At 37.2% G+C, this 13,817-nt stretch overlaps 1 protein-coding gene across 1 annotated transcript in view; it reads right to left on the bottom strand.

The window, feature by feature from the left end:
* Positions 1–8,482: 8,482 nt before the first annotated feature.
* LOC138167638 (zinc finger protein 184-like) overlaps positions 8,483–13,817 on the bottom strand; it is a 24,353-nt gene continuing 19,018 nt past the window's right edge. Inside the window, exon 6 of the mRNA XM_069096574.1 lies at positions 8,483–13,814. Within this exon, the coding sequence (XP_068952675.1) occupies positions 12,993–13,814 (822 nt within the window). The 3' untranslated portion in view covers positions 8,483–12,992. The remainder of the gene's footprint in view (positions 13,815–13,817) is intronic.

Raw genomic sequence — 13,817 nt, 5'->3', positions numbered from 1 at the left:
ATGAGAAGGTGCTCCAATCATCATTGAGTGGAAGGATGCTAATTCAAACAATTCTGAAGTGCTACCACTTCATACGTATTAGATTGGCCAATGCAACAGAAAAGGAGAATGTAAAATGTTGGAGGGGATGTGGGAAAAATGAGATATTAATGCAGTGTTGGTGGAATTGTGAACTGATTCAACCATTCTTAAGAGCAACTTGGAACTGTGCCCAAAGGACTATAAAACTATGCATCATACCCTTTGACCTAGCAATACCACTACTAAGTCTGTATCCAAAAAGAGATATATAAAAAAAGGAAAAATTACCTGTATGTACAAAAATATTTATAGCAGCTCTTTTCTGGTAGCAGGAAGTTAGAAATTGGGAGGATGCTGACCAACTGGCAAATGGCTGAACAAGTTATGGTATGTGATTGTGATGGAATATTATTTTGCTATAAGAAATGATGAGCAGGATGCTTTCAAGAAAAACCTGGAAAGACTTACATGAGCTGATGCAAAGTAAAATGTACTCTCTACAAAGTAGCAGCAAAAATATTGTAAGATGATTATCTACAAATGACTTAGCTATTCCCAGCAATACACAATCCAAGACAATTCTGAAGGACTTACGATAAAAAATGCTATCCATCCCCAGATAAAGAACTGATGGTGTCTGAATACAGATTGATACATAAGTTTTAAATCTTATTTTTCTTGGGGACTTTTTGTCTTTTTTCTTTCACAATATGACGAATATGAAAATGTTTTGCATGACTATACATGTATAATCTATATTCAGTTGATTGCCCTCTCAATGAGGTGCGTGGAGGGGAGGATGGGAGAAAATTTGTAACTGAGAATTTCAAAAACAAATGCTAAAATTTGCTTTACATGTAATTGTGGAAAGATAAAATACTAAATAAATTTTAAAAAAAGAAAAAATCAATTGAAATCTAACAGTCTTAAAGAATGGGTTTAAGAACAAAGCATAGAAACAATTTCATTAAAAACAATGACAACAATGAAACAACATGCCAAAATTTCTTGGGAGAATATATATTTAAATAATTTTGTCAATAAAAAGAGAACAAATCAATGAATCTACCATGCAACTAAAATAAAAAGACAACCTAGAAAACAAAAAATGACCAAGCCTCCCCACCCCCACCCCCAACTAAATGCCAATTAAAAAAAAGTAAAGAATTTCTGCTGCCCAGATTACATCATGTAGTTGGATGGAAAACCTGTAGAGCTTGTCCATCATTATGTGGATGTGTATCTACCTATATATTTCTGCATGTGTGTGTGTTTATGTGTATATATCATAGAGTTCAAATGGATATCTTCGGTCTAAAATTACACAAAAGTAAAATAATAGTCTGGAATCCCTTCAGGAAATTGCTAAGTTCTTTTTATAAATTCAGACTTCTAGAAATACAGGCCCATCTTTTCAATAAAGACATCAGTGTTACAATGCTAAAAGATGCAGGATACAACCATCTTAGAAGAGTTGAAAATCCTCCATGGAACTGAAATTCCTTCAATCCAATGGAAGACTGCCCTCACACAGGGAAAAACGGATATGTACGTTGGTTATGAGCATGCTCCAACATGAAACAAGGATTGTTGAGAAAGAACAGTAGTAAAAGATGCCATCAGGGAAATATGTAAAAAATAGTTCAGTTTTGGGACAGCATAAAATATAATGTAGGTCAGCACCCCATGTGCCACACTGGTACCTTGATGATGTCAGGAGTAATTAAGGAAAGCTTCTGGCATGTTGGGTGGATTCCATGTGGTAAACTTCTGGACAGACCAGAGCCACTCAGGATGGGCAGGCATGATAAGAGTTGATGACCTCTGCCAATCCCTGTCCTTTACTTGCCATCATTCATTGTTCTGGGGTTGCTTGATTTCTTAATAGGGAATTAGGATCCCTAGTCTTTTGTTCCACCCTGATGTCATATTCCTGAAGGAAGTTGCTATTTATAGATACACTAATGGAAGAAATGTTTAAGGCCTCTAAGTCCAGCATTTTTTTTCTAGCATGGGAGGGGAGAGGGAGACAGTTATTTCTTTAAAGGTACAAGGCTTCTTAGAGCATTAATTTCATTTGTTGTCTATATAGGTTGATCAGTGATTGAAGTACCATGTTAATGAGGTGAAGGTTACAGTGAATCATGCTATGATGGAATCTGTTAGTACATGAGAAAAGATGTAGTTAGTCTCTTTTGCCAGTTCCCACTACCCTTTAGCTCTGCATGTTCTTCTGATAAGTGATTCTTTAATATGAAAGCAACCATAGAAGGGGGAAACCATGTACTTTTTTTTTTAATGTGTTTTTGGATATAGATCTGGTAGTGGCATTGCTAGGTCAAAGGGTATGCATGGTTTTGTAACCCTTTGGGCATAGTTCCAAATTGCTCTAAAGAATGGTTGAATCAGTTCACAACTCCACCATATAAGGGGGAAAACCATAGAGGTTTATAGACAAAGCTGACATTTTGAAATTTTGTAAAGGATGTTTTCTTGATAGCTGGTGGCAGCATGACAAAGCCTGAAGATAAGTGGTGCTTAGGTTTTCCAGTCTGCATCTCAAGTAGGGTCGCCCACTACCCATGTAGGAAGCAAAGGAACTTGCATTCTCAAATCAGCTCCTGGGTACGGTGGGTACTCATCAGTACCACATAGAGCATTCAGATGCAAAACATCACATTTCTGAGGTGTTAGTAAGACTTCAGTTTTCCTCATTTTCCTGGGATTCCACCATAGAAATTGGTGAGGAGACAAAGAATTATGCATCAGTTCTGCTTCCAGATCTATGCTTAGTACATCTTCGCACACTGCAGTTTGTATAAGATGTAAAGGAAGTATAATAAGGGAAAGGAGTTAGGGCAGGCAGAAGAGGTTGCTCCATAACTAGCTTTACAAATTTTGCATTTGTCATTTAGATAAGGGCTTGCTTTCATGGCCTTAAGTGGATTCTGTCTACCATTCATCTATAAATTTCCCAGAGCCTAACAGCTCACTCCTTCACATAGATGGCCATTAGCTTAGCAAGAGTTTGAGTAAAAGATTTCATAGCTCAAGAAATACAACCTTGGTGCTGTCCCCCTGTGAAACAGAAGAAAAGTGCCTTTAGTTTTGTTGATGGTCTGAATTTTGAAGTAAATGCTTAACTTTTCCATGCTAGTCTCCATTTTCTCTCTACAGGTATTGTCTTTTCTTTCCCCATAGTCACCCATAATATTTCTTTATAGAAATTATTTATTTTGTAACATTATTTTTTTTTGAGTTTTGAGTTCCAATTTCTCCCTCCCAACTCTTCCAACCAACCACTGAGAAAGCAAGCAATATGTCAGTTATATATGTGAAATCATGCAAACATTTCCATATTAACCACGTCACCAAAAATAAAGGCAATAAAAATAAAGTGAAAAAAATATTACTCCGATTTGTACTCAGAGCCTATCAGTTCTCTCTGAGGGTGGACAGCATTTTTCATCATGAGTCCTTCAGAGTTATCTTGGATCATGGTTCTGATGAGAGCAGCCAAGTTTTTCACAGTTAATTATCATCACAAGATTGCTGTTATCGTGTACCATGATCTTCTGGTTTTGCTCTCTTCACTTTGCATCAAGTCATATAGATTTTCCCTGTTTTTCCTAAACCATCCTGATTGTCATTTTTTAGAGAAAAGTAATATTCCATCACAATTATGTACTACAACTTGTTTAGCCATTCCCCAACTGATGAACATCCCATAATGTCCAATTCTTTGCCACCACTAAAAGAGCTGCTATAAATATTTTTGCAAAAATGGGTCCTTTTCTTTTTCTTCATTGATTTCTTTAGGGTACAGACCTAGTAGTGGTATTGCTAGGTCAAAGGGTGTTATACACAGTTTTATAGCCCTTTGGGCATAGTTCCAAATTATTCTTCAGAATGGTTGGACCAGTTCACAATTTCATCAGCAGTACATTAGTATCCCTATTTTTCCACATCCCCTGCAGCATTTGTCATTTTCCTTTTCAGTCCTGTTAGCCAATCTTATAGATGTACCTCAGTGTTGTTTTAATTATGTATTTTGTTTGAATTTACCTAAAGAACTTCCCACATTCCTTATACTTGGAAAATATCTTAATTGAGTAAATTCAACTACATTTACACAAGTCTGAATATAGTCTGAAGTTCTTTCTTTGGGCATTTATATTTATATAGATTCTTGACAGATTCTCTCTGGAAGGTTAGAAGGACTGGTCATATACTAACTTCTTCCTTATTTGTTACATTCATGATCTTACGGGGAGCTTTCCCTTCACAAAATTTTGCTTACCTGGAATATTTCTCCTCACCGTTCTCTTGTCTTTTTAATCTGGCATCACATTTCCAGGTTTGTCCCACCTTAGAGACACTTTTGAATTTTTTTCTCAGATGATTCTCCATAGAAAAACTCATTTTTGGAGATTATTTATTTTCAGGTCTAGTCTGACAACCTGTGAGAGTTTTTGTTTTAAAAAAAGAGAGAAGTAAATAACTCATTGTTCCTTTTTTCATTAAAAAAAAAAAAGATTGCTAAATCTAAATGGCAAATCACATAATTTTGACATCTTTTAATATGTATAACCACATATAATTTGTATAAATCATCCAAAGATCCTTGCAATCACTTTGTGAAATAGATAGGTGTAAAGTCTGGAATTCCCCCAGCTAGGGAATCCTGTATCTTCCCCACAACCATGGGTTATTCTTTTTTTTTTTTAAGCAATCGGGGTTAAGTAACTTGCTCAAGGTTACACGGCCAATTATTTCTGGGTGTGGTGCTGAGTGTCTGATCCCGGGATTCAATCTCCAGGTCGTCCCAACACTGGAGCCGGTGCTCTTACTCGCTGAGCCACCTGGCCGCCCCTAAGCAATTGGGGTTAAGTAACTTGCTCAAGGTTACACGGCCAGGTGTTTCTGGGTGGGTGCTAAGTGTCTGAACCCGGGATTCGATCTCCAGGTCTTCTCAACACTGGAGCCGGTGCTCTTACTCGCTGTGCTACCTGGCTGCCCCTATGGGTTATTCTTTCGATAGCGTTACAGACTGATTATAGGTAGTAGTTTAATCAGCTGGGTACTTACATTTGGGGCCAGTATGATGGATCCCTGCCAAGATATGAATCATCCTCAGTCTCTGTCAGTGGTCAGACCAATCAGTGAATCTCTGCTATGAATCTCCCGAATTCCATGGTAATTACAGAAACCTGACAAAGGCAGGAGGAGCTAGAGAGTATATCACTACTGATTCGTAGTTATTTTTCATTTTCTGCTTACTAATGAACTTGATTGTTCAGCCAGTGTTATGCCTAAACAAGTTTACATATTGATTGTATACCAGTCACCTGAGTCATGATATTCTTTTTTAGGCTTTTCATTGGTCATAGTATATTAAGTTATGACTTGTGTCTAAGTTTTGTAGAGACTAATTATCTATATGATTGTAAACAGGTCATCATATTCAGGCTTCCACCTTTCACAGAGTTTAAGTTTTTATGGCTTTTCACTTATTACTGTATTTTATTACTTTTTCTCAATAGGAACCCTACATACTAGGTCAAGTTATTACTTTTTCCCAATGAGTCAATGCATGAATGATTTAACATCTTGCCAAAGGCATCAAAATGAATTCCAACCGTGAATATTTGATTCCAAGACCACAGTTCCTTCAGCTACACTACAACACCTCTCTCTGAAATGAAGTATGTTTGCAGTGCTGGAGTGGAAACTATTAGGTCTCTTGTAGCTCAACATAAAGAATAAATATTGTCAGTGTTATCCAAATCAGATGAGATGACTCAGAGAATCCAAGAATGTTCAGATATTCTTATTTCAACTTCCTCTTTTCACAATTAAGGATAATGAGGGCAAACTATTAAATAACATGTGTGAGGTCACATAACTAAAAAGTGGTAGAGACAGGTCTTCTGTCACACATCCCAGGAGGGCTCCCCCAAATTATAATTACTGGAAGAACCTGTGAAAAAACAGATACACTCATTCAGTATTGATGAAAGTTTGAATTGGTCTACACATTCTGGAAAATAACATGGAAGTGTCCCAAAAGTAAAAAAAAAGGGGAGGGGGAGGGGGTGCCTACCAACCATGAAGTAAACATACTATATCTGCAATCATTTACCAGGCGGCTAGATGTCCATCAGTCAGCACCAGTAGAGATATAATTCTTTTTTTTTTTTTAAGCAATCAGGGTTAAGTAACTTGCTCAAGGTTACAAGGCCAGTTATTTCTGGGTGTGGTGCTGAGTGTCCAAGCCCGGGATTTGATCTCCAGATCGTCCCAATACTGGAGCCGGTGCTCTTACTCGCTGTGCTACCTGGCCGCCCCTAGAGATATAATTCTTGTATAAGTTCAGTGCAACTGAGTCTGTCACCTCTGTCAGGATGCAATACAGCATGCTTCCTCATTGATCCTCTAGAGTCATGATTCCAGGGAATGTGAGTCAATCTGGTGGTGAGATATTTTCCCACCATGAGACTTTCTAAAGGATGTTAGTCAACTCTGTGTTTTTTCTTGTTTTTCTGGGTTATGTATGGACATGGAGACTCCAAATCTGAGTCAAGCCAAATATGGCTGACCCTTCACCTCTGGTCAGATCAGTGACAGCCTCAGGTGCCATTAGCACCATTGGACTATTTCTGGTACAACCTGCTGCCATTTCAACTGTATAAAAGAACTGCTCTCAGAGGGATCCTTGACTACTAAGGGATCTTGGATTCAGTTTATTTGTATTTGCTAGTCATACTAATAAACTGTTCATGCTTGAACTCTGTGCCCCAGCTCTTCTTTATCACAGATTTGTATTGCTATGGTTGGGGAGCCATCCAGCAGCTAAGTGACAAGACCTCCATCCCAGCAAGCTCTTCACTGAGGATACCCTAGAGGTTGGACTCTCCCCTTGACTCTGAGCCAAATTTCCTCTAAGCCATAGTAAGCTTCTGAATGGGAGATCCCTATCCACAGAATAAACTAAGAAAGTCTCTAAAGTACTACCTCACACCTATTCAGAAATGACAAATGCTTGAGGGGAAAAGGGAAATAGGAAGATTAACAAATTGTTGGTGAAGTTGTGAACTGATCCAATTACTCTGGTGAACAATTTGGAACTATGCCCAAACTGAAATATGCCCAATTTGGAACTATGCCTAAGCATTCCTTTTGACCCAGCAATACCACACTAGATATGTGTCCCAAGAGATCAGAGAAAAGGGTTTATATATTCAGAAATATTTATGTCAGCTCTTTTTGTACTGCCAAAGAATTGGAAGTTGAGAAGATATTCAGCTGAAGAACTGCTGAATAAGTTGTGGCATCTGTGATGGTGTATTGTGCTGTAAGAAATGACAAGGAATATGGATTCAGGGAAAAACTGGCAACACCAATATGAACTAAGGCTAAGTGAAGAAAAACTGGGAGACACCATGCACAGTAACAGGAATGCTGTGATGATAATCAACTTGTGAGACTTGGCTGTTCTGAATAGAAAACCAACATGATCCGAACTACAACAGGAAGGCTGGGATCAACGCCACATCTCAATGAATGCCCTTGCCTTGCCAGAACTAAAAAACAATCCTTTTGTCTGTGGGGAGATGGGAGTACAAGTGTCTCATTTTGTACCAGATCTTAAACCTGAACTGTCCAACCAGCCTGGCCAGCCTGGGTCTAGAAGAAATATCTAACCATTTCTCCTAATTCTGCCAAGCTAAGCAGCCAAATAAGGTAACCCTAACTCTAAATATGTGCTGGGCCTAGAATCAGGAAGATCAAGTTTGAATCTGGCCTCCAACACTATGTAATCCCAGACAAGTCACTTAACCCATCTACCCCAGTTTCCACAAGTATAAAATAGGGGTATAAAAATGAGATAATACTATAGGAGTTTAATTACTATTTGTTTTCTCTACCCCGCCCCCCAACTAAGCAGAAGTTTAAACCCTCTTCCAAGTGATAGATCTCCAAACACCTGAGGACAGCTACCATGTCCTACCCTAAATCTCTTAACCATGTTAAACATTCATAGTCCAGCAGTTGATCTTCATATGGAATACAATTAGATCCTTCAACCTCTGGTTGCCCCAATCTGGACACACATATTTTTTCAAACTTCTTTATACACTGTGGTGCTCAGCCTTGCATACGATGCCCTTGAGGTGATCTAACCAGAGCACTGGAGTGAGAGCCTATCACCATCTTCAGTTCCAGACAACATCACTCACTTAACACAGCCCAAAGCTTTCCTTTTTTTTTTTCTTTTTGCTGCTGCATCACACTGAGTTCTATTTCTAGTTCACTAAGATTTGGGTCTCTTTAAAAAAAAGTTTTACTGATGAAATTTAATTTTAAAAGCTATTACTCTTAAACTCTCTGATAGGACCTTCCCTATCTAACACAAAGCATTTAAGGAAAACCAGCAAAAACACAAATAATGGCATATATATTACAGGTCCCAAATCCCCTTTATTCATCATCCATGGTTGAGATGATTGATTGTATTAATTGTATATATTCTTGTTGTTATTTTAAAAAGAATTTTATGGAGGTAATTTTTTTTTACATTACATTTGCAGGTTATTTCCATTCTGTAAAACATGTCTTGTACAAAGTTAAACATTTAAGTATAAACAATAGTGACCTCAACTGAAAGTACATAAAACATTTCACATCTGTAGCAATACCCAAAACTTTTTATTTTAAATTTTTAAAAAATAATATATACTTTATCTCCCTCCCACTCTCCACTATATAAAAAATATGTATTCTGGGCTGCAAATATGCATAGCCAAGCAAAACCCATTCCTTTGCTGCCTCCATGCCTTATTCTACACTATCACCTGTGTCAGACAGTGGATAGTACGTTGCATCATTGGTCCTCTGGAATCATAGATGGTCCCTATACCGATCACAATTCTCACAGCTTTCAAAGCTGTTTGACTTTACAGAGTTGTTATTTATATAAATTGGTTTCTCAGGACTGTCATCCTTTAGCACTTTAGAAAATCTTCCCAATTATTTTTATAACACTGATGTGAGTAACATCTTCTTCATGTTCTGCTTAGCTAAGCTTTTCCACATCTCCTTGAAATCATCTGTTCTTCTGTCTCTTACAGCATGGTAGTACTCCATCACATTCATAAACCATACCTTCAGCCACTCCTCAGCTAACAAGTAAGTCTTTCATTTTCAGAGTTCTTCCTACTGCAAAAAAGAGCTGCTATAAATATGCTTGTACATATAGGACCTTTTCCTCTTCCTTTGATTTCTTTTGGATAAAGGCCTAGCCATGGGATAGCTGGGTCAAAGGGCACATACTCTTTAGTCACTTTGTTTTATCAATTCAAATTGCTTTCCAAAATGGCTGCACCCATTCCCAGGTCCACCAGCAATGCACTAGCATACCTCTTCTGGCACACCCCTTCTGATGTTTATCATTTTCCACTTTTGTTATCTGATATGTGAGGTGGAACCTCAGGATTGCTTTAATATGCATTTGTCTAATTAGTAATGGAATCAGAATTGGAAGATTATTTTAGCTAACTAGGTGGCATATCAGAATACAGGACTTTGAGTTGAGAAAACCTGAGCTCAAATTCTGCCTACTTCCTATCTGTGTGCCCCCTGGTCAAGTCACTTTAACCTGTCTGTATCAGTTCCCCTGACTGTGAAAGGGGATAATAATCACATCTACTGTATAGGGTTGTGAGGATCAGTGTTAACATATGCAAGGTGCTTTACAATCTTAAGGTGCTATGTAAGAGCTATGAAACTATTATTATATGGCTATAGGTAGCCTGGATTTTTTCTCTTGAGAATTGCCTGCTCATATCTTCAGACTATATATATATCAACTGGGGAATGGCTCCTATTCTTGTAAACTTGAATCTCTTCTTTATCTATCTTGGAAATGAGACCTTTATCAGAGAAACTTGCTGTAATGTCTCCACCACCCTCCCATTGTTTCCTTTTTAATCTTAGCTTTATTAGAACTGTGGGTGCAAAATTATACATTTTCTCTTCTGTGACCCTCTCTATCCCTGGTTTAGTCAAGAACTTGTCTTCTATCCATGTCTTTCATAGGTAATTTTCCCCAGGTTTCCTTACTTTAATATTATAATATTCTATAGCTTAGTTTTAGAAAAAAGCTACAAATTTAATTAATAATATTAATAACAAAAACTAAAAAGTATATGATTTTATCAGCAGATTCAGAAAAAGCTTTTGATAAAATAATCATCTGTTAAAAATATTACAAAACTAAGGAATAAAAGTATCTTTTCATAAAATGGTGGATAGTATATATCTAAATCCAAGAACTACTACTATAGGTAAAGAATATAAACTAGAAAGCTTTCCAATAAAATCAGGAGTGAAACAAGAATATCCATTGTCTCCACTTCTATCTGATACAGTACTAGAAATGCAATAAGACAGGTAAAGGTAAAAAAGGAAATTATCACACTTTGTAGGTAAAATGATGACATACTGAAAGAACCCTAAAGAGTCAACTAAAAATTAATTTAAACAAGAACTTCAGCAAATTTGCAGGATATAAGACAAATCCACACAACCCATCAGTATTTCTACGAAATATACCAGTAAAACTCAGCAGGACAGAGAAATTCCATTTCAGTTAATTATAGAATGTACAACATATTTGGGAATCTATATACAAAGATATATACCACAAATATGGGAGCATAACTACAAATAATTGTTTACAGAAATAAAGACATGGGGTGGCTAGGTGGTGCCATGAATAGAGCACTGGCCCTGGAGTCAGGAGGACATGAGTTCAAATTTGGCCTCAGTCACTTAACACTTACTAGCCATGTGACCTTGGGCAATTGCCCTGCCTTCCCCCCTCCAAAAAGAAAAAAAATTAAGAAATAAAGACAGACCTAAATAATTAGAAAAAATGGTAATTGCTCATGAGAAAAATATCAATATAGTAAAATGACAGCATTACCTAAATCAGTTTACTCATTTAATGTCATTACAATCAAAATACCAGACTCCTTAAAAAAAATAATAAAATTCATGCAGAGGCAAAAAAAAAAGTGCCAAGAATCTCAAGGGAAATAATGAAAAAAAAAGTAGAAATATAGAGGGCACAGCAATGCCAGATTTAAAACTAAACTATAGAACAGAAATTCTCAAAACAGTTTTGTACAGACCAAAAACTAATCAATCAGGGGAACAAATGTGGCAACACATTGAGGAAAATGGATCTAGTAGCCTAGTAGTTGAGATACACAAAGACCCCAACTACTGGGATAAGGACTCATTACCCTGGATGGATGTCTGGGAGGAGTTAGATTTAGACCAACAGCTGATTCTTTATGCCAAACAAAGCTCCAAATGGATGCAGGACCAAGGTATAAAAGATCACATCATAAAGACATTAGAGAAATCAGAAAACCTTAGCACAATGCCTATAATATAACCATTCATATTATACACACAGATGCACACATGCATGTGTATGTGTATATATACACACACATACATTATACTTATAATACATAATTGGATATAACCATTCTATATAATGCATAACCACTTAATTGTTGATTGCAATTAATAACTTTGCCTGCTTTTTAGCATTGCTTTCATTCATGTTATTTTAGTCAGTGTGTAGACTGTTCTTCTAGATCTGCTTTCTTCAGTTTTCATCAGTTCATATACATCTTTCTCTGCTTCTCTAAATTCCTCATATCTGTCATTTCTTGTGGTATAATAATCTATAATTGCATGAATAGCCCCAAATTTGTTTGGTCATTCCCTAGGCAATAAGCACCTCCTGTGCTTGACAAATCACCTATCACAAAAATGAGTGTTATGGTTTGGTTTATAATAATGACCTTTCTTAATGTCTTTGACAGGATCACAACAGGTTGGACATATAAACAGGTCAGTGACATATTTTTGCAAATTTCACATTATTTCCCCAAATGACTGGACCCATTCACAACTCTGCCAACAGTGCCTGGATTCTATAGTTCCTCCAACACCAGATTTGCTATTTTGCTTGCCATTTTGAAACCAGGTGTTTTAGAAACCACTTTCTACCTATTCTTCCCCATGTTGTACTTAGGACTTGACTAGTAGAATCCAAGCATAACAGCATCACTATCATTCTTTCAACTTTATATTTAAGTTCTAGTCCACCAAGGTTCTTTCATATCTTAAATGTCATCCAGTATGTTAATTAAACTTAGCAGCCCTGTGCTACCTACAAATCTGAGAAGCATATTATCCATGCCTTTATATGAGTGAGTCATTTATAAAAATGGGAAAACAGCAGAGGTCCCAGCACTGAACCCTAAGGCACTTACGTAGAGGCCACCTAGCAAACTGAACACTGAACCACTACTGAATATTCTTTGGGCACTGCCATTCAACTAGTTTTAAACCCAGTTCTACTGGATGCTAGTCTGCCTTTCTTTATCTCTGCCAGAATGTATGCATGATGTTTATTAAGTTCTGTGATTTGGGTGAAGCATTTGCTTTCTACATTATAGTGAAGCTTTAAAAAATATTGCTATCACTTTCCACCGATCCATCTCTTCTACAGAGCTCTCCTATGTAACAAATAAATATATCAAGCAAAAGAAGTACTTTGGTTATAATAGAAAGGGCATGTCTCATTCTACACCAACACTTTCCTGAGGTACCTCTTGTGCTTCACCACTCTTCACAGATGGGATTACCAACTGCCATACATTCATGGAGTTTCTCTCTGGTATTAAATATGGTATTTAGCAAGGCTTATTTATGGAGAAAAGCCATAACTCAATTTTTATATTCAAATAGGGTTCTAGTATGAACTGTCTGATGTTCAGTAATTTTGAGTCTCCTGCTGAGGCTTCTCATATTCTGGCCTATGTGAATTCTCTAATGTCAGATACGCTTTGTGCTCCTGGGAAATAAATTCATCAACATTTATTACATTAACCAGTTTTCTCCCCTGCATGCATCTGTCGATGCTTATTAAGAGCTGTTCTCCAGAAGAAGGCCTTTCCACATTTATTGCATTCATAAGGTTTCTCTCCTGTATGAATATTCTGATGTTGAGTAAGGTGTGAGTTATAGCGAAAGGTCTTTCCACATTCATTGCATTTATAAGGTTTCTCACCGGTATGAATCCTGTTATGTAAAGCAAGATCTGCTTTCTGACAGAAAGCCTTTCCACATTCTAAACATTTATATGGTTTCTCTCCAGTGTGAAATCTCTGATGTATAAGAAATTTTGCCCTATGACTAAAAGACTTCCCACATTCACTGCATTCAAAAGGTTTCTCTCCAGTATGGGTTCTCCGATGTTGCACAAGCACTGAACTCCAGTGAAAGGCCTTCCCACAGTCACTGCACACGTAAGGCTTCTCTCCAGTATGAATTCTATTATGTTGAGTGAGAGCTGCCTTCTGACAAAAGGCCTTACCACATTCCCCACATACATAAGGTTTCTCTCCAGTATGAGTTCTATTATGTTGAGTAAGACCTGCCCTCTGACAGAAAGCCTTCCCACATTCATTGCATTGATAAGGTTTTTGTCCAGTATGAGTTTTCTGGTGCTGATTAAGATTAGTGCTCCGGATAAAGGCTTTCCCACATTCATTACATACATAAGGTTTCTCTCCAGTATGAATTCTATGATGTTGAATAAGTTTTGCCTTTTGACCGAAAGTCTTCCCACATTCACTGCATTCATAAGGTTTTTCTCCAGTATGTGTTCTATGGTGTCGACTAAGTTCAGTGGCCCGGAGGAAGGCCTT

Source organism: Petaurus breviceps, unplaced genomic scaffold (assembly GCF_028583685.1).
Source record: "Petaurus breviceps papuanus isolate PSGF00001 unplaced genomic scaffold, PetGlider_PUasm1.0 243, whole genome shotgun sequence".
Taxonomy (NCBI): domain Eukaryota; kingdom Metazoa; phylum Chordata; class Mammalia; order Diprotodontia; family Petauridae; genus Petaurus; species Petaurus breviceps.
Note: the sequence above shows the minus strand (reverse complement) of the source record. Positions and strands in the feature narration are given on the sequence as shown.